The sequence below is a fragment of the Oryx dammah genome, unplaced genomic scaffold (assembly GCF_014754425.2).
Source record: "Oryx dammah isolate SB20612 unplaced genomic scaffold, SCBI_Odam_1.1 HiC_scaffold_13, whole genome shotgun sequence".
Taxonomy (NCBI): domain Eukaryota; kingdom Metazoa; phylum Chordata; class Mammalia; order Artiodactyla; family Bovidae; genus Oryx; species Oryx dammah.
In genome coordinates, this window is record NW_024070197.1 from 193,148 (window position 1) to 213,513 (window position 20,366).

General features: G+C 51.6%; 1 protein-coding gene across 2 annotated transcripts; it reads right to left on the bottom strand.

Annotated features, from left to right (window-relative positions):
- Window positions 1–5,602: 5,602 nt before the first annotated feature.
- Window positions 5,603–20,112, bottom strand: ZNF8 (zinc finger protein 8). 2 transcript variants are annotated; one of them, XM_040251772.1, is made up of 5 exons: window positions 19,968–20,112; window positions 14,668–14,794; window positions 14,282–14,377; window positions 9,215–10,597; window positions 5,603–7,501 (listed from the first exon to the last, which is right to left on the bottom strand). In XM_040251772.1, the coding sequence occupies exons 1-4, from the start codon at window positions 20,031–20,033 to the stop codon at window positions 9,249–9,251; spliced, it is 1,638 nt and encodes a 545-aa protein (XP_040107706.1). In that variant the 5' UTR covers window positions 20,034–20,112; the 3' UTR covers window positions 5,603–7,501; window positions 9,215–9,248. The 2 variants fall into 2 exon arrangements, with proteins under 2 accessions (XP_040107706.1, XP_040107705.1); XM_040251771.1 differs by having other exon boundaries at window positions 5,603–10,597.
- Window positions 20,113–20,366: the final 254 nt, after the last annotated feature.

Sequence of the window (20,366 nt, forward strand, 5' to 3'; positions counted from 1 at the left end):
TGTCCGACTCTGCGACCCCATGAATCACAGCACGCCAGGCCTCCTTGTCCATCACCAACTCCCAGAATTCACTCAAACTCATGTCTGAGTCGGTGATGCCATCCACCCATCTCATCCTCTGTCGTCCCCTTCTCCTAACCCTCCTGCCCCCAATCCCTCCCAGCATCACAGTCTTTTCCAATGAGTCAACTCTTCACATGAGGTGGCCAAAGTATTGGAGTTTCAGCTTGAGCATCAGTCCTTCCAATGAACACCCAGGACTGATCTCCTTTATGATGGACTGGTTGGATCTCTTCCCAGTCCAAGCGACTCTCAAGAGTCTTCTCCAACACCACAGTTCAAAAGCATCAATTCTTTGGCGCTGAGCTTTCTTTATGGTCCAACTCTCACATCCATACATGACCACTGGAAAAACCATAGCCTTGACTAGATGGACCTTTGTTGGCAAAGTAATGTCTCTTTGAATATGCTCTCTAGGTTGGTCATAACTTTCTTTCCCAGGAGTAAACGTCTTTTAATTTCATGGCTGCAGTCATCATCTGCAGTGATTTTGGAGCCCAAATAAAGTCTGACACTGTTTCCACTGTTTCCCCATCTATTTCCCATGAAGTGATGGGACCAGATGCCATGATCTTCGTTTTCTGAATGTTGAGCTTTAAGCCAACTTTTTCACTCTCCTCTTTCACTTTCTGCGAGAGCTGGCGCACTAAGAATTGATGCTTTTGCACTGTGGTGTTGGAGAAGACTCTTGAAAGTCCTTTGGACTGCAAGGAGATCCAACCAGTCCATTCTGAAGGAGATCAACCCTGGGATTTCTTTGGGAGGAATGATGCTAAAGCTGAAACTCCAGTACTTTGGCCACCTCATGAGAAGAGTTGACTCATTGGAAAAAACTCTGATGCTGGGAGGGATTGGGGGCAGGAGGAGAAGGGGACGACCGAGGATGAGATGGCTGGATGGCATCACAGACTCGATGGACGTGAATCTGAGTGAACTCTGGGATATGATGATGAACAGGGAGGCCTGGCGTGCTGCGATTCATGGGGTCGCAAAGGGTCGGACACGACTGAGCGACTGGACTGAACTGAACTGAACTAAGAGGCTTTTTAGTTCCTCTTCACTTTCTGCCATAAGGGTGGTGTCATCTGCATATCTGAGGTTATTGATATTTTCCCAGCAGTCTTGATTCCAGCTTGTGTTTCTTCCCATCCAGCGTTTCTCATGATGTACTCTGCATATAAGCTAAATAAGCAGGGTGACAATATACAGCCTTGACGTACTCCTTTTCCTATTTGGAACCAGTCTGTTGTTCCATGTTCAGTTCTAACTATTGCTTTCTGACCTGCATATAGGTTTCCCAAGAGGCAGGTCAGGTGGTCTGGTATTCCCATCTCTTTCAGAATTTTCCACAGTTTATTGTGATCCACACATGAATGTTGGCAATTTGACCTCTGATTCCTCTGCCTTTTCTAAAACCAGCTTGAACAACTGGAATTTCACGGTTCACGTATTGCTGAAGCCTGGCTTGGAGAATTTTGAGCATTACTTTACTAGCGTGTGAGATGAGTGCAATTGTGTGGTAGTTTGAGCATTCTTTGGCATTGCCTTTCTTCGGGATTGGAATGAAAACTGACCTTTTCCAGTCCCGTGGCCACTGCTGAGTTTTCCAAATGTGCTGGCATATTGAATACAGCACTTTCACAGCATCATCTTCCAGGATTTGAAATAGCTCAACTGGAATGCCATCACCTCCACTAGCTTTGTTCGTGGTGATGCTTTCTAAGGCACACTTGACTTCACATTCCAGGATGTCTGGCTCTAGCTGAGTGATCACACCATCGTGATTATCTGGGTTGTGAAGATCTTTTTTGTACAGTTCTTCTGTGTATTCTTGCCACCTCTTCTTAATATCTCTGCTTCTGTTAGGTCCATACCATTTCCATCCTTTATCGAGCCCATCTTTGCATGAAATGTTCCCTTGATATCTCTAATTTTCTTGAAGAGATCTCTAGTCTTTCCCATTCTGTTGTTTTCCTCTGTTTCTTTGCATTGATCATCCCTAGAAAAAGAATACAGGATTTTTCCCTCCTGTGTGTTTTCGTCTCACTTCTTCATGGTCTATCATGCCAGCTGAGGTTGTCAGTACAAGAAACCCATGCACATCAAATCTGGTTCAGTTCAGTTCAGTTGCTCAGTCAGACTCTTTGCGACCCCCCATGAATTGCAGCATGCCAGGCCTCCCTGTCCATCACCAACTCCTGGAGTTCACTCAGACTCACGTTCATTGAGTCAGTGATGCCATCCAGCCATCTCATCCTCTGTTGTCCCCTTCTCCTCCTGTCCCCAACCCCTCCCAGCATCAGAGTCTTTTCCAATGAGTCAACTCTTCACATGAGGTGGCCAAAGTACTGGAGTTTCAGCTTTAGCATCATTCCTTCCAAAGAAATCCCAGGACTGATCTCCTTCAGAATAGACTGGTTGGACCTCCTTGCAGTCCAAGGGACTCTCAAGAGTCTTCTCCAACACCACAGTTCAAAAGCATCAATTCGTTGGCACTCAGCTTTCTTCACAGTCCAACTCTCACATCCATACAAGACCACTGGAAAAACCTCCACACTCTTCAGCCTGCCTGTGAAGTTCACAACAATTTTCCCAGCCCTGTGATCATCAATGATTTCAAATTCTCCAGTGTAATAATGCTTCATCATCACAATTAGAAACTGATGATGACTTTGGAGCAGTCTGTTAGCACCGGGCACTTACGTCTTTTGCGCAGTGTTGATCCTCTTGAGAGTATCAGCTAGGACATTCATGTCCACCATTCTGCCAGCACAGAAAGATGGCGGAAGGGACAGGAGGGGCCAGCGCGTGGTATTCTCTGTGTCCTTTTAGCTATGCTGCACATTTACTTTTTTTCCTCTTCCTCTTGGCCCATATACAAGTATTAACGAAAGGAATTTTTTATGTATTGAGGTATGGGGAAGTCATTCTGGCTTATAAATGACTTATCTTGATATATATGCTAACTAAAACAGTCCATTTACAGCCTGTCATACACACACTATCTGCTTTAATCACCAAAGAAAATGGTGCACTTACCAGAACTACTGTCCATGTTAAAAATAAAAATTAGGAGAAGGATATGGCAACCCACTCCAGCATTGTTGCCTGGGAAAGTCCATAGACAAAGGAGCCTGCTAGGCTGCAGTCCACGGGGTTACATGACTGAGCACGTGTGCATGAGGGTGGAGCGAGATGAGCTGGTAGCAATAAACTGGTAGAAATAAAAAAAAAATTAAATGCCTTGCTTCTTGGGACACCAATGCTGGTCCTCCTTCAACAATAAGGCTCCCTTCCTAGGTGCCAAGGCCAGACTGACTCACTGTTCATCTGGTGGTTTTTTGCTTTGAAACCTTGAATGAATGTGTCCTTGAGTTGTGTCATGTTTTTTGTTCTGACAGGACACAGAACCGCACTGAAACCATGCTTCCGTGGAGCAGTTTCTCAGTTATCTGAGATGCTGTCTCCCAGGCTATAGTCCTCAGTTTGGCTCAAATAAATTTCTTTTTCTATTCCTACTGTAGACTGGTTTATTGATTGGAAATGTGTGTGCTACAACTAGCTGGCAGGAAACGTCACGGGGCCTAGGAAATCTTACACTCAGTTGGTCCTGTTAGCTCCACACACACATGTACAAGCTGAGTCATGTTTGACTCCTTGTGACCTCTTGGGCTGGAGCCTGCCAGGCTCCTCTGTCCATGGGATTATCCCAGCAAGAATACTGGAGTGGGTTGCCATGCCCTCCTCCAGGGGATCTTCCCAATCCAGGGATCGAACCCACATCTCTTCTGTATGATACAGGTGGATTCTTGACCACTGTCACAGAAAACAGATGTGACCAAGACACACAGTCATGTGGACATTTAAGAAAGGGAAGACAGTGAACGATGAAACACACTCAAACTTAGTTCAATTTGAAAGAATTAGGGTTTTGTTTAAATTTATTTTTTTAACTGGTAATACTTTTACATGTTTCAAAATTCCAAAAATATCAAAAGATACAGTGAAAATTATTCCTCATCCTCCCCCTCCCTCCAATTCTCCGCCCCAAGAAGCAAGTAGTATGTCTGGTAACCTTGTACCCTTCAGATTCAGTGTGTTTGTGTATGTGTAAGCAATGGCTTCCTCTTTACACAAATGGAAACATATCATACAACCTGTATACCTTTTCACAGACAATGTATCTTGGTGCTCTTTTCCACACAAGTTCATAAAGACAGTCTCCATTTCACGGGCTGTGGGAAAGTCAGCCAGGCCACCGGGAGTCACTTAGCCAGTCCCATGAGGTGGACGCCAAGGCTGATTCTAAATTCTCACTTTCTGAAATCAACATCAGAGTAAAAACTACACAAGAACAGTTTGTGTGGGTACAAATATATCTGTAGGATTCATTTCCAGCAAATGGCTTGCAGAGACACAGAGTTTGCTGTAAGTTAGAGAGCAACCAACAGTGGCCTTCACAGAGGCTGTATCAGTTCCTCTCCCTCAGAAATGCGTATGGATCCCGTTGCCCCCTTTTAGAGAAAGGTGAAAGCTTAGGTAAGATGGTGGGCGGAGAGCACACTGCTACAACCCTCCCGAATGTTAATTTAAAAATCCATCTTCACAGGAAAATGTTCACAATATAGTAAGCAGCACATTACAAGAGAACTTTCTAAACAAAAGATAACTATACATACTTTTATGTGTATAAGATTTAATGTTCACTTCTATGTATACACACATGTATATTTCAAGAAAAAGTTACAAAGAAAATTAACAAAACCTTAAGGTAATGAGCATCCCTGGATGGTGGAAGTATGAGGAACTAAATTTTAAATAAGCCTTCATACTTTTGTGTATTTTACGTTTGTGCATTTTCCAGGTTTTGCTACAAAGATTTTGCATTATTTTGATAAACCGGTAAAACCATATACTTTCTCTGGTTTACAGCAATTTCCCCTGAGGAGCTTCTTATCTGGCTTGGTTTCAAAGTATCTGTAAGGAAATTAGTAGGAATATGATGCCTAGAAAAGGTGACCAGAAATGAGAAATCGAAAATTCCAAAAGAGCTGCACTTCATGGAGAGGTCCGCAAACACTGACGGTGACAAGCTTGTTCCCAGCTTAACCGATGAGGTGACTGGAGCCCAGCCCACCCAGTGCCCACTCTAAGAACTGTGGAGACATGACCCTTCTGCAGTTGCCACTGTGCGGGCCGCGACGGAGGGGATGGGGCAGTCGCAGGCCTGGCTTCTGAGCTGTCCAGTTACCGCGGGGTCTCCCCGAGCCAGAGCACACTAGTGGTGGGAGCATTCCAAGTCTGCACCCCCACACCCACGATGGGCTGTCACAAGCGGCGGGCACTAGTAGCCAGGCTTCTCCTGGTCAGCGGCAGCAGTGGGAAGGAAATGGAACCAAGACAGCCAAGCTGCTTACGTGGTAATATCAACAGGATGTCTACTGGTATCTTTTGGATTAAGAGATGGGATGGCAGGTGGCAACAATCCTCAAGAAAGGGAGCAGGGCAGGAGGCACAGGTTTGGGATGGAAAGTGGCATTTCCCTCTGGGTAGGCAGTTTCCCCAGTTTGCCGGGCATCCAGGGGGAGCTTCTGGCAGCACGCAGCTGCTGTTCCAGCCCGAAGTGCGGAGACCAGGACCTGGGAGAGAGCAGCACACAGCCGCGGTGTGGACTGGGACATCTCGGGAGTGCGTGCTCAAGATGTGCCTCTGGGACAGCAGCCCAGGGGCCCCAGGAGTTGAGCAGGGGAAGGCAAGAGGCCCCTTGAGAGACAGAAGGGATCTAGGTGAGCACAGTGCTGCAGCATGCCAGGGCACCAAGGACTGTGGGGGCCTGGTTGGCAAGCAGGACAAGCCAGGCATCGAAGAGGCGGTGGCAGCTGACCTGAAGGGGGAGTGCCGCCGATTCCTCCAGAAAGAGACTGGGGAGAAAGGCGGCAGCGCTGCCAGCTGCCCACGGTAACCTCTTCTGAGGCTAGAGAAGCGAAGTGATTCAGTCTTGGCCAGCGAGACATGGAGGCATTGGATGGAAGCTTCTGAGGCGTTTCTTTGAAACCTCACCAGTGAGGAGTACTGGCCTGCCTTTCCCCCTCCTCCAGTCCTGATGATGGTGGGCGCGTCGGCTGAGGCTGCAGTGGTCTCCCTGTGACCACGAGGGACAGGCTGGCAGGGAAGACGCTGACTCTGATGGCGCAGAGGCACTGAAGACACAGCCTGCAAGCAAAGTCTGATCTGTTTAAGCCACTGTTAACAGGGTGCTGGCTTCAAATGCTGCCTCCAACTCCTAGCTGTGCAGCCTCGGGAAGGTTATGTTTGTCCTGGGCCAGATTTTCCTTATACATAAAACCGCGCCACCTCACAGAGGTGTGAGTCACTGCCTGTCTGAAAACACACCTCTTCTGAGCCACGTAAATCAAAGGTTATTTGCTAAGAATGAAATGGAAGGTGGTGCAGGCCAAGGCATGACAACAGAGGCGCTGTGGTAACGAGAGTTGACGGAGAAGTCCACAAGACAAGCCCAGAGAGTGACAGGGTGGCAGAGACACACCCGAGGCTCCGAGGCCTCCTGTGGAACCTCTGGAGATGAGCTGCAAGCCTGGCTCTGCGGCTGTGGAAGCCCTACGGGGTGTGACACTCAAGCATCCAAAGAACAGAATTGGACAAAGCAAAGTTCTGGCAGGTCCTGACACTCGCCCCTCACATCTCAGCAGTGAGTTCTGATGGTCGGTCACTCCAACAGTGTGCTTAGAACAGCCGTTGTACCGTTCCAGAATACTTCTTCCATTCAACTCGACGCTCTGACAATCCAATATTCCTTCTGGAACAATTTCTACAAGCTGACCTGTGCCGTGGCCAGTTTTCCTTCCTTCCAATTGTTGATGTTGATGTTTTGTATTTAACTTTGCTAGGATGCAACCACAGTGGGGACAGCGAACAAACCAAAAGGCATTGTGCTGCGTAACTGGAGCATACGACACCGCATCCCAGAGGGGTGGGCGTCTCACTCTCCTTCTAGGTCAGAAAGCAGGCAGATTGAGTCCTCAGTTTTTGCATCCTTTCTCCTGAGATACCAAGGATCACACCTTTGAACACAATGTTCTTCTTTATGCCAAGAACAGCATAGACAAAGATCAGAAGGCTTTGATTTCCTCAGGAGTAAAGCTGGAAGAGAGCAAAATGATGAGCCAGGCGAAGTTTCCAATTGTGGACATGAAAATGGTCGTATTACAATGTATGGCATCATATATAAATAAGTCATTTTCTCAGGCAGCTTGCTTTCCTGGACACTGACAGCTGAAAGAAAGGTCTTTTGAAGGTCAGCAGAGATCGCAGCAAGATGGTAAGCTGTGCTTGAGGTGGGGCAGATAAACTTTGAGAACAAAACAGAGTCGCAGCATTCACAAAGGGCCCTCAGCACAGTCCAGTGGATCTGATGGGCAGGCTTGGGATAGGGACAAAATTTAGGTTATCTTGTAGTTTCCCCCAACATATAAAAGACTAAAAAAGAAAAAGAGGGGAGACCTATAGCTTAAAAGAGACCTAAGTCAAGCAAATGCACTGTGTGACTTTTCTTTAGATCATGATTAGAACAAACCAAACAGAAAACAAAATTTATACGGAAACCAGGAATATCCACTAGATATTTGATGACATAGTAATTACTGTTATTTCTGCTTAGATGGTAATACAGTTTTACTCGAGATTTAACGAAATTAATAATTTTTCCTGCTTCACCACAGACATGCTTAAGTGAAGCCACACACCCCCACCCCGGCCCCCTTTACTGGAATGCACGGAAGGAAAAATATGAACAGTGACCTCGGGGCAACCTCCTCGATTCTCACTGAGACTCTGGCAGCGTCACCCGGTGTTGGATTTGCACTATCAGTGTAAACATCAACTTAGTGAAAAAGGCAAATGATAGCTCAGAATGACTATGAAAATGGCTTTTGTCATCATGGGCCATGCTTTTTAGAGATTTTTTAAAAACTGATAAAATGACAAGATTTCTGGTGCTGATGTAAAAATAATCCTATGGCCACAGGGGTGCCAGTGAAAATGTGTCAGCACGTGGAATGTCCAAAATAAAATGCTAAAATTACTCAGAAAAGTAAGTGGATTCTCTTCCCTCACACCAACTACAAATGTTGCAGAACAGTGGAAAAGAATTACTAAAAGCAAATGTGTACATGCTCAAGACAGCATTTGTTAAAATCAAATGTAAAGGACTGTTAACAAAGCCCTGATTAATCAACTTCCAGAGTCAGGAAAGCTACCTCTTATGCTGGGCAAGGGTTCTCCACCCCAAGGCCAGGTGGCTCTTCGGTGATGGGGTTTTGCAGGATTAGCAGCATCCTCGACCTCCCCCACAGGATGCCACCGCTCCCCTCTGCCGGTCATGACAACCAAAATGTGTCCAGACACCACCAAGTATCTCCTGGGGAACAAAGCCACTCTGAGTGAGACCCTCCATCACAGGCAACATTGCCAATCTAAGGCCATGGTTTCTAACAGGAGCCGTGACACCCCCCGGGGAAGCTGTGGAATTTCACGGGGGAATCCTCTGTCACTTGATTTGGGCATGAGTGTGGCTGCCATGGCTGCTCTCATGACTCTAAAGTGCAGAAATGGACCCCAGCAGCCATGGATGTACGTCTGAAACTCCTTTCCATAACATATGAACTGCGACTTGGGTTGAGTCCACATATAAATTCCTGCATGTTTAGAATTTAAACAAAACCTTCCAGTAACGCAGCTGTATCTGTTTTGTGCAAATCTTTCCCAAGCCTTAGTCACCACTTCAGGATATCACACCCACACAGGCCTCTCCTCATGTTTCTGTGGGTAACCCCATGCACCAGATGGCAAGCCACAGGCAAGGCCCCAAGTCTCCAGGCACGATGGTCGCCACCACAGGGAGAGGCACCAACTCAGCCGACGTTACCTACTGAATTTCTTTTGCTTTAATTATCCTTTACAAAACGGGGACATGTATGGGTTTTTCAACATTACACACGTGTGTAGGTTCCGTTACCTCTGAATTCATTTCTGAACACTGGGTTTGAGACTCTGGACAATCAGTGATCTCTGAGGGCGTTTCCACCCTCAGCCCCCTTCCAGAAATACACATTGTGGACGTTCCACGTTTCTGTACCTGTGGTTCAACAGTCATCCGCCGCGTTCCTTCCCTACGTGGACTCCGTGATGTCAAACAGCACGGATGTGCCCACGGCGGGCTCTTCCACCCCAATAACGCGCACCGGGTTCTTTTCCTGCATGAGCTCGTGCAGGTCAAACAGCGCTAGCGCCCTGCCAGCGGGCGGCCCCGCCTTCGTCCCGCCCCCAGGGCGCTCCTCTGGGGGCCCGAGCGGGCAGCGCCCGAGGTGCGGGCCGCGGCTGCGGGCCTGCGGGCGCCGGCGGCCCCGGCCCCGGGGCTGCTCTCGGGTGTGCGTGATCTGGTGGCGGATGAGGTGCGAGCTCTGCGTGAAACCCTTGCCGCACTGGCCGCACCGGAAGGGCCTGTCGCTGCGCGGCGGGCCCTCACCCGGGCTCAGGGGCTCGGGCCAGGCGGGCGCGGGCGCGAAGAGCAGCCTCTGGCGGCAGTCGTAGGGCCCGTCGCCCGCGTGCTTGCGCTGGTGCTGCGCCAGCGACGAGCTGTGCCGGAAGCCCTTGCCGCAGCGGCTGCACTCGTAGGGCCGCTCGGCCGTGTGCGTCCGCAGGTGCAGGAACAGGCAGGTGGTCCGCGAGAAGGCCTTGCCGCACACGCTGCAGGCGAACGGCTTCTCGCCGGTGTGCGTGCGCCGGTGGCGGCCCAGCGAGGAGTTCTGGTTGAAGGCGCGCCCGCAGTCCTGGCAGGCGTAGGGCTTCTCGCCCGTGTGGATGCGCCTGTGCACCGTGAGGTGCGTGCTGTGGCAGAAAGACTTGCCGCACTCGGCGCACTTGTAGGGCTTGTGGCCCGTGTGGATGCGCTCGTGCTGCACCAGCGACGAGTTCTGGCTGAAGGCCTTGCCGCACTCCTTGCACGCGTAGGGCCGCTCGCCCGTGTGGATGCGCCGGTGCACCGTGAGGTGCGCGTTGTGGTTGAAGGACTTCCCGCAGTCTGCGCACTTGTAGGGCTTGGCGGGCGCGGGGCCACGCGCCAGCTCGGCCTCCAGGACAGCACGCGTCGCGGCGGAAGGCTCGCCGCGCTCGCGCGGCTGTGGCCCCGGGGAGCCCGTCTCCTCACGTGCGGCGCCGGGGCTCCGCTCCGAGCTCGGAGCCCAAGATTCTGGCGCACACGCGCGTTCTGGCCCGGAGACCTCCGCGCGCGGCCCGAGGCTCTCCCCGGGCCTGAGACTTCCGCCCTGAACCGGGCCTTCCTGGAGTCGCTGCCAGCGACCCTGGTCCTGCTCGGACCCCCTGACCCGGCCCGCCCGTTCCCAGTCTTCCCCCGACGAGGCGCGAGACGGCGCCTTCCCCAGGAAGCCTTCCTGCCCCTTCTCCTCAGGAAGGCCCTGCTCCCGGGCTGGTGGTCGACCCTCCGGTCCAGCTTCCTGGCCTGAAAGAAAACCGAAGAGCTGTGAGGGGCCGATGGACACACCCTGGTGCCTCCCAGTTCTGCTCACATTGACCGCAGCGCTCTCTCTGCAAACAAAGCTTCCCTCACTCATTCTTTCAACAAAAGCTTTTTGAGCACCCGTCAAGGGCCAGGTACTGGCCTGGATCAGGAGCTGGCCAAAGACCGCCCCCAAGCTAACCACGCTAAGGGGCGGACCTGTCAGTCACAGAGGGGCTGCTGGCAGGCGAGTCTGTGGGTGGCGCATAGTCCACACCTCAGCCCTGGGAGATGATGCTGGGTTAGCTGGGTGGGTCAGGAGCAACCCCCTCAAGCTTTACAAACAGGAGGAGGAGATAGAAGGGAGAGGCTGGGCAGGGGGCCTGAGCCAGGGAAGCTGAGGCAGCTGTCCGCCTGCAAGGACACGGGGACTTCTGTCCAATGACCACGTGGAACTGGACTCTGCCAACAACCTGCGTGCATCCGGAGGGACAGCGTTCCTGAGCCTTCCAGTCAGTCTGCCATCTCCACCCCCAGCCCACTCGTACCTTGCCTTTGGCCTTGTGGGGGCCGCGGCAATAAGCCAGTTGGGTCTGACTGAACTGAGAGATAATATGTTGCCTTAAACCTCTCTGTTTGTGGCAATTTGCTACAGCGATGACAGAAAACAAATATGGAGATTGAACATTGCCCACAAAGCCTAAAATACTGTCTGGCCTGAGGTGCTGGGGATAAAGCAGTGACTGAAGGACAGAAAGCCCTGCTGGGGAGGCAGACACAGAGCAGAGGAGGCGGCGGCTCAGGGGGACGAGGAGCCGTTTCAAACCCGGGTGTGACAGGTCAGATTCCACGTGGAGGTGCCCTCTCACCTGTGGGACACCTTGCGAGGAGCAGCCCCTGGTCCCGGATCCTCCAGAAGCCGAATCGCCCCTCAGGCAGGCAAGGCGCTCCCTCCTCCCAGCACAGTGACGCACCACTCTACCAACTGACAACACGCTCAGCCCCTGCACACACCTCTTCCCGGGAAGGCAGGGTAGCTTCCGGAGGCTGCAGGGGTGGGTTTCCTGGTGGCTCCAGAGGCGCCTACGGGCCTTGGCCCTCCCCTCCCCCCGGACCCCGACATCTCCCATCCTCATCCTGCCTCCCCCATAAGAGGGCTGCTGTGAGGTCACAGGCTGGCCCAGCAATCCAACAGATGGACTCTGGGATTAGGACGTGTACGTCTTCGGGGCCAGCGGGCCTGCCCACCCCCAGCTCGAACCTCCTGACCTGCTGCAATTCTGGCCACAGCACACTCTGTGTTCATGCACTCAGGGCCCACCTCACCACATCGGAATGTCCATAGGCAGCTCCCAGAGCTGACAGGAAGCAGGTTCTCAAACCTGCCTCAGAGGCAAGGCAGTGCGGGAGCGCTGGCTGGGGAGAGCGGCTGGAGGGGCTCAGGCTGGCCTGGCAGCCAGAGCATCTCCTCACCTCCAGACCCCAGACTGGGCTCCACGCACAGCACCCAGAGCGGGTCTTCTAAAACACAAGTCAGCCCTCGCAAAAGCTTGTACAGGAACATTCACAGTAGCACTATCCAATAGAATCAAAAAGTAGAAACAACCCAATGTGATCCACCAACCAAACGTAGTCCATCCACACAGTGGAATATGACTCAGTGATGGAAAGGAACTAACTACTGAAACAAAGCACAACACGGCTGAATCTTGAAAGCACGATGCTCCCTGAAAGAAGCTGCTGCTGCTAAGTCGCTTCAGTCGTGTCCAACTCTGTGCGACCCCACGCTAAGTCGCTTCAGTCGTGTCCGACTCTGTGCGACCCCACAGACAGGAGTCCCCCATCCCTGGGATTCTCCAGGCAAGAACACTGGAGTGGGTTGCCATCTCCTTCTCCAATGCACTAAAGTGAAAAGCGAAAGTGAAGTTGCTCAGTTGTGCCCGACTCTTCACGACCCCATGGACTGCAGCCCACCAGGCTCCTCCATCCATGGGATTTTCCAGGCAAGAGTACTGGAGTGGGGTGCCATTGCCTTCTCCGTTGAAAGAAGCTAGACACACACAAACTATTACGTACTAAAATAAGTTACAGGATATTTTGTACAACAGAGGGTATTTACCCAATATTTTATAACTGTAAGAGGAGTATAGCCTTTAAAAATTGAATCACTATATTGTATACCTGTATTTACATAATGTTGCACATCAACTACATTTCAAGAAAAAATAAAAGCCAGACACCAAAGGCCCTGTTATAAGATTCCACTCAAATGGAATATCCAGAATATGCAAATTCCCTGATAGAAAGTGGATTAGTGACTGCCAGGGGCTGGGTGGGATGAGGTGATGAGCGACTACTGTCATTTAAAGAGAAATATGTACGTGGTCTTCATCCCTGGGCCCCAGCACACAGCTCCTAAAACCCTTGCAATTTCCTTAGTGAGAGGGGTTAGGACTGCCTTTTGTTAATTGTAACAAATTCCCCTCAACCATGAGTTTATGCTGAGAGGTGACTCTTAATGGGCCCTCGACAGCTTCAGGGGTGGGATGCTTCATCCTCTCTCCCCTGACACCTGCTTTTCCATTTATACCCTTTATACTATCATTTCTAAAACACAGTAAATATAAGCATGATTTCCTGAGTTCTGTGAGCTGTCACAACACACTACTGAACCTAAGGGGGGGGGCCGTGGGAACCCCGGGTTTACAGCCAGTCAGTCGACGGATGGGAGGCCGACTTGTGACCCATGTCTGAAGAGGGGCCAGTCTAATAGGACTGAGTTCCTAAGCTGTGAGGTCTGCACCAACTCCAGGGAGGGCGGGTCAGAACTGGACTGAACTGTCGCGACACCCATCTAGTGCCTGCAGAGTTGGACAATCGGTTGTTGATGTGGAAAACCCCACACATTTGGCATCAAGAGTGCTCTATGGGCAGAAACAAGCCAGGGCAACTCTAGTGGGTGATTTCTGGGGTGCTGCAAGGTTCTGGAGCTACACAGGGGTGACGGATGGACAATCCACGAGCCAGAGAACCGTACACTTTACATGGGTCAATTTTATGGCAAGCTTGGGACCGGGCAGCTAGAAGGGAAGGCCACGCCACACGCTGCTGGGAAAGGAGGAAGCGCTGGACTCTGGCCGCTCGAGCAGAGCTGGCGTCTCTGAGCTCTGAGAAAGGGGGGCACGGGTGAGGGGCGCCCAGAGCACCAGCAGTGCAGGCAGGGGCGGAGGACGGGGCCCGAGCCCCTGTGGAGACAGGGCTCCAGCGTGGCCCGAGGCAGCTGTCCGAGGAGGACCGGCTCTCAAGGCCGGCCTCTGGCTTGGTCGGGGAACTTGGATTTGGGGGCACTGCCTCGAACCAAACTAGGAAAAGAGACTCACTGTGGCTTAGGGCGAACACCTGCTTTCTCCTGGGAGCCTGGGTCTTGGTCTGTGCCAGGTGGAGGATGCCCACATGACCAGACCCCAATCAGCCCCTGGCCCAGAGCCTACACAAGCCTGCCTAGTAGGCCACACTTCTCATCAACTGTTACAGCGTACTGCTGGGGGCCTGAGGGGGTCCGGGGGGGATCTGGCCCCCTTGACTGGCCTCTTCCCTTTGCTGACTTTCCTCTGGGGACCCCGACACATCACCCCTTCCAAGGGGCACAGCCACTCGTATCAGGGCTCCCACTCGGCGGGCTCTCACCTGGACGGCAGCCCTGGGCGAGTCCTCTCTCCGCCACCCACAGCTCAGCCCCTTGCTCCAGCTGGGAGATGACGTCTGGTTTGGGAAGCTCAGGCCCTGGAAACAGAGGAAGACAGGTGGTGTGGGTCTGCTCTGGAGAAGATGAGAACCAGTCCAGGCTCCAGACCAAGACTCCTGACCATCAGGGGCCAGGGCGCCACATAAGGTTCTGCATCAGGACACACAAGGGCAGAGTCTACAACCCACGTGTCCCACAGGAGTGAGAATTCAAGCTCCGTGATCTCCAGCCCGAGGCCAAGTCGTCACATGAGAGGCCCGGCAACCCACAGCCCATGAAGAGTAAGTCAGCGCAGGAGTCTGGTCAGCAGCAGGGGAAGCGGCCTCACCCACGGAGAGCAGGTGCCCAAAGGTCTCCAGCATCACGTCTCGATACAGGGTCCTCTGGGCCGGGCCCAGCTGCCCCCACTCCTCCTGGGTGAAGTCCACGGCCACGTCCCGGAAAGTCACCGGCTCCTGAAACATCACACATGCTCCGTCACCCGGACTGTCCCCATCAGTGTCCTCAGGATTAGGAGGAGGGGCGGGGAAAAGAAAGACAAGCAGGCCAGTGTCCAGGGAGTGCATCCCGAGCAACGGAGTCAGGTTTCCCGGGCCTTGCTGGGCTCCTGCCTGGGGTGGGCTGTCGGCCAGGATGCGAGAAGGCATCCGGGCAAGAGCAAAGCCAACCAGCCCACAGCCAACCGTGGACAGGCCCAGGTGCTGACAGAGACCAGTCTAAACTGCTGACTTGCAGATTCGTGAGCCAAAGAAACAGCGACTGTTGTGTCTAAGCCCCCATGTTTCGGGATAGTCTGTTATGCAAAAACGGCTAACTGACACACTAAGAAATCCTCAGAGTCAAAGCAAGGCTTATCCTCCTCCCCGAAAAGAGGGGTGTGCAGTTGGAGTTAGAAATTCACTGCCCCTCAGAGACTAGGCAGGCTCACAAGTGACTGAAGTGGTTCATGTAAGGGCCTGGGAAGGAACTTAACCCATGAGAGGTGGCGCACGAAGCGACGGTAACACGCGCCCTTTCTGAAGGGGGAGCTCAGACTCAGAACCAGTCACCTGTGGCGAAATACAGGCCTCACGTGGTCAGAATGTCCAGTCTCTGGTAAGAAACTGAAAATTAGGCCTCATTTTATGAGGGGAAAACTTTTAGTCCCATGTAAAAGAATAAAGTTAAGTCTCCTATTTCACGCCATATATAAAATTTAACTCAAATGCATCAAAGGCATAAATACAAGAGTTAAAACTATTAACCTCTTAGAAGAAAACATATAGCTACATTTTTATAACTGTATCTCACAAAGGATTCTTAGCTATAACAGCAAAAGAACAAGCAATAAAGTAAAAAAAAATAAGTAAACTGGACTTCATAAAAATTAAAACCTTTTTTGTTTCTAAGGGACATTAACAAGAAAGTGAAAAGTCACTGGTATGATGGGCGGTGGCGACCGCAGATCATCTCTCTCCTAAGTGACTTGTATTCCAAAGATACAGAGATCTCAAGACTCAATAATGAAGACAATCCAATCAAGAAGCAAAGACTCTAAACAGGTATGTCTTCAAGAAGATATAAAAGGAAATAAACCATCAGCTAATAAGCACCTGGAAGGATGCTCAAGGTCATTCGCCACCAGGGAAATGCAAGTCAAAATCACACGCAAAAGACTTCAATGTTCAGGTGGCATTTCCTTTAAGAAAAACCACAGTTAGATTTTTAAATATTTAAGAAATTATAGTACAGGCAGCATGTGGTTCGACCAAAAATTATGCAGCAAATCTACAGAACCCTTTGGTTGGGACCAAGGTCTCTGCTCCTGTCCCCGCATCCTCACCTCCCACTCTGACGGTCCTGCAGCCTTGAAGACACGGTCGCTGTGCCTCCAGCCGCCATCGCCTGCTCTGCGGGCAGCACCAGCGACAGTGCTGGGCCCGCTGCGGGCTGTCTGTCTGGGCCACAGGCCTCTCAGGGACACCCCATGAGTCCCAATGCCAGCAGAAGCCCACTCCTCGCTGTCCTGGAGCCTCCCCGCTGCTTCACTGCAGACCCCTGCAGCCCTCCTCCTGGTCTCCTGCTCTGCACTGCGGGGCCCGGCGGGATGGGTTTTATCAGACCTGTTCCCTCCATACATCCTCCCCAGCTCAGCAGGCTGCCCTGGCATCGGCCAGCACCCAAGCACTGGACTCCACCCTGGGCGTTAGCCAGCTCTCAGCGTCTCTTACTCGTAGCTGGCAATACCTGAATGTATTTGCCATTCCTGCTTAAAGCAATTCAAATAGCTCCTTCCTTTCAATAAAGGATGACCCCCTTTAGCCTGGCTATGGGTAGCTGAAAAATGGCCCCTAAAGATATTCAGGTCCTAGTTCTTGGAATCTGTGAATATTATCATAAATGGCGAAAGGGACTCTGTGGATGTGTTAATCACATCCCTTAATGGGTTTGAAACCCATTTAAAACCCTTAAGGGGTTTTAAAAATAGGGAGATTATCCTGGAATATCGAGGTGGTCCTTACATTCAATCACAAATGTCCTTCTGAAGGGAAGGTACTGGGAGACTGAACTACAGGAGGCAGAAGACAATGTGACCACTAAAGCAAAATGAAGGCGGACAAAGGGCCATGAGCCACAAAATGCAACGTCTCTGGCTCTAATGGATGACAAAGGCAATGCAAGGCCAGTGGAGAGCCTCGACGGGGAAGGTGCAGCTGCCCACGCCTGATCTCAGGCCAGGGAAAGTGACTGCAGACTCCTGACCTCTGGAACCCTAAGAATCAACATATTAATATATATTTCAAACCATCACATGTGTAATAATCTGTTATGGCAGCCAAAGGATGCTAACACACGGGACCGCAAAGCCCTCTGCTTCCGGTCCTCGGCTCCCGTGGTGGCAGGCCTCCAAGATGGACCGCAGTGATCCCCAGCCCCCGTGTAGCCTCCTCCTATACTGAGCAGATCTGACTTATGTAACTGATACGATAATTCAGAGAGTGAATTCTGAGCCCAGGTCACAAGACACTGTGGCTTCCACCGAGCCTTCTCTTGGATCACTCCCTTTGTGGGAAGCTGGGCACCACGTTGTAAGAACGCCCAGACAGCTCCAGAGAGAGTCCCACATCAGAAGGAAGAGAGGCCTCCTGCCATATGTCACGAATGAGCCATCCCAGAAGTGGACCCTCCAGCCCCAGTCAAGCCTTAGGTGACAGCAGTCCAGGCTGACATCTTAACTGTCATGAACCCAGGCCAGAACCGCCAGCAAAGTCATTCCAGGATCCCTATCGTCAGAAACTGAGGTAATATTTATTGTTGTTTTAGGCCACTGTGTTTTTCATTATTTGCTACACAGCAACAGATAACAAACACACTCTCTCTTAAGCCTCTCACTGCTGACAGATTCTCTCCTTGACCAAACTTTAGTCTGGCTCACAACCCTCTTCCCAAATAAGCTTTGACCTTTGGGCTTCTGTGTCCATTTCTGCATCATTGAGTTTTATCAAAAATCCGGTCCCATTGGTTTCTTGGGTCCCATTGGTCCCAAGAATCCTACCCTCCATATCTGATCACTCTTGATATCTTTTCAAAGTCCTCGTCCCCCACAGCCCTCCAAGTAACATCCCATCATTTGGCTTGATTCAGCAAGAACCCTGTTTTAGGTCAGTTTAGCAAGATATGCAGATGACACCACTCTAATGGCAGAAAGTAGAGAGGAACTAAGGAGTCTCTTGATGAGGGTGAAAGAGGAGAGTGAAAAAGATGACTTAAAACTCAACATTCAGAAAACTAAGATCATGGCATCTGGTCCCATCACTTCATGGCAAACAGATGGGGAAACAATGGAAACGGTGACAAACTTTATTTTCTTGGGCTCCAAAATCACTGCAGAGGGTGACTGCAACCATGAAATTTTTAAAAGATGCTTGCTCCCTCAAAGGAAAGCTATGACAAACCTAGACAGCATATTAAAAAGCAGAGACATCACTTTACCAACAGAGGTCCATATAGTTAAGTGAAAGTATTAGTCACTCAGCCATGTCCAATTCTTTGTGACCCCATGGACTGTAGCCCACCAGGCTCCTCTGTCCAGAATTCTCTTGAATTCTCTCAAGAATTCCTCTTGCCCGGATCAAGCAAGAATACTGGACTGGGTTGCCATTTCCTTCTCCAGGGGATCTTCCCCACTTGGGAGATGGAACCTGGATCCTGCATTGCGAACAGACTCTACCAGTAGTCATGTATGGATGTACAGTTGGACCATAAAGAAAGCTGAGCGCCAAAGAACTGATGCTTTCGAATTGCGGTGCTGGAGAAGACTCTTGAGAGTCCTGTGGACTGACTGCAAGGAGACCTAACCAGTCATCCTAAAGGAAACCAACCCTGAATATTCATTGGAAGAACTGATACTGAAGCTCCCAATACTTTGGCCACCTGATTCAAAGAGCCAACTCATTGGAAAAGACCCTGATGCTAGGAAAGATTGAAGGCAGGAGGAAAAGGGGATGACAGAGGATGAGATGGTGGGATGGCATCACCAACTCAATGGACATGAGTTTGAGCAAACTCTGGGAGACAGTGAAGGACAGGGAAGCCTGGCGTGCTGCAGTCCATGGGGTCGCAAAGAGTCAGACAACAACCAAAAATCACCTCTACCCCCACTATAAAAATACCCACGTTTGCTTGTTGTATTCATAGCTGAGCCCAGTTCTATACTGAAGTCTCTTTCCCCCATTGCAACTGTCCCCAAAGAAAACCTGTTTTTACTGCTTTAACTGTGGCCCAGCTCTGATACTCTCTGACACTGCTCACTCCCTGCCCCTTCTCCGGGTCCACAGCAAAAGCAAACAAAAACGTGGTTGCCTCTCCTACACATCTGCAACAGTCTCTGAACACTATGCACTCCTAGGATTATCAACAGTCTCACTTTGCATACCAAATCTGAAATAAATGCAAAAGCCGGTAGGCAAGGACAGAAGGACAGAAAGTCTGGAACTTAAGGAATTATACGTTTCTTTTGGTCCCTGCCACGTGGAGTCAGCACTGTATGGAGAACGCGGGCAGCAGCCACTTTGTCTAGAAGGGCCGGAGCTTTCAAACAGGCGCCTTCCCAGATGCCCTTGGAGACTGCTCTGAACCGAGTCCCCGACAGCCCGGCAGGGGTCAGACCCTGATAGTCGCTCCCGCCCCGATAACGCGGCGTGTCCTTACCCAGGAGGCGGTGCCCGGGGTTTCGGGGAGCGGGACTCTGGGTGGGTGTCGGCTGACTCCGCACGCTGAAGCATCTCTACTCCAGTTTCTAAGACCCATCCTCACGGTGGACGGCCTTCGGGGCGAGGGGCAGGGTATAGGCGGGGGGGGCCAGCCTGGTGCTCGGGAACGAACCCAAGTCCTTTCCCTGAACGGAAAGGCCGCAGGACGCGCGGAGCACGCGCACTCGGGGACGGGAAAGCCCGGGTTCGAATCCAGACGCCACTCCTCACCAGCTGGGCATGTCGGCGTACCCCAACCCGGGCTCCAGTCTCCCCGTCGGGGCAGAGGATAAGGCCCGACCCTGCCCACCGTGCGCTGTGAGGGCTAAAGGGCTAATACCCGGCCCGAGGCCCGCTGCCAGCGTTGTTTCTGTTACTATGATTGTTCCGCCGTTACCTGGAGCCGTTCTGCCGGCGGCCCCGTAGCCATCGCCAGTGACGCCGCTTCCTCCTCGGGGTCCATCCTAGGCTGACAGGTAGAGGACTGGTGCCCGAGGCGACCCTGAACACGAGAGCCGGCCCGCCACAAGAACCGCAAGACTCACAGCCCTCTGGACAATGGCGGCCGCGCCGGGGACACCGCAACTACAAATCCCAGAAGGCCGTGCGGCACGCCGCAGCCCCGGCCAATGAAAGCTTTCGTTCGTCTAGCCTTCAACCAATGGGGGCCCGTTGGCTTCGGGCCAATGGCAGCTTCCTCCCTGTTGCCCTGCGGCCAATGGGAGCCTCCATCCCCCGGCCTCCGGGCACCGCAGGCGCTCACCGCGCAGAGCCGCCTGAGTGGGCGGGGTTTCTC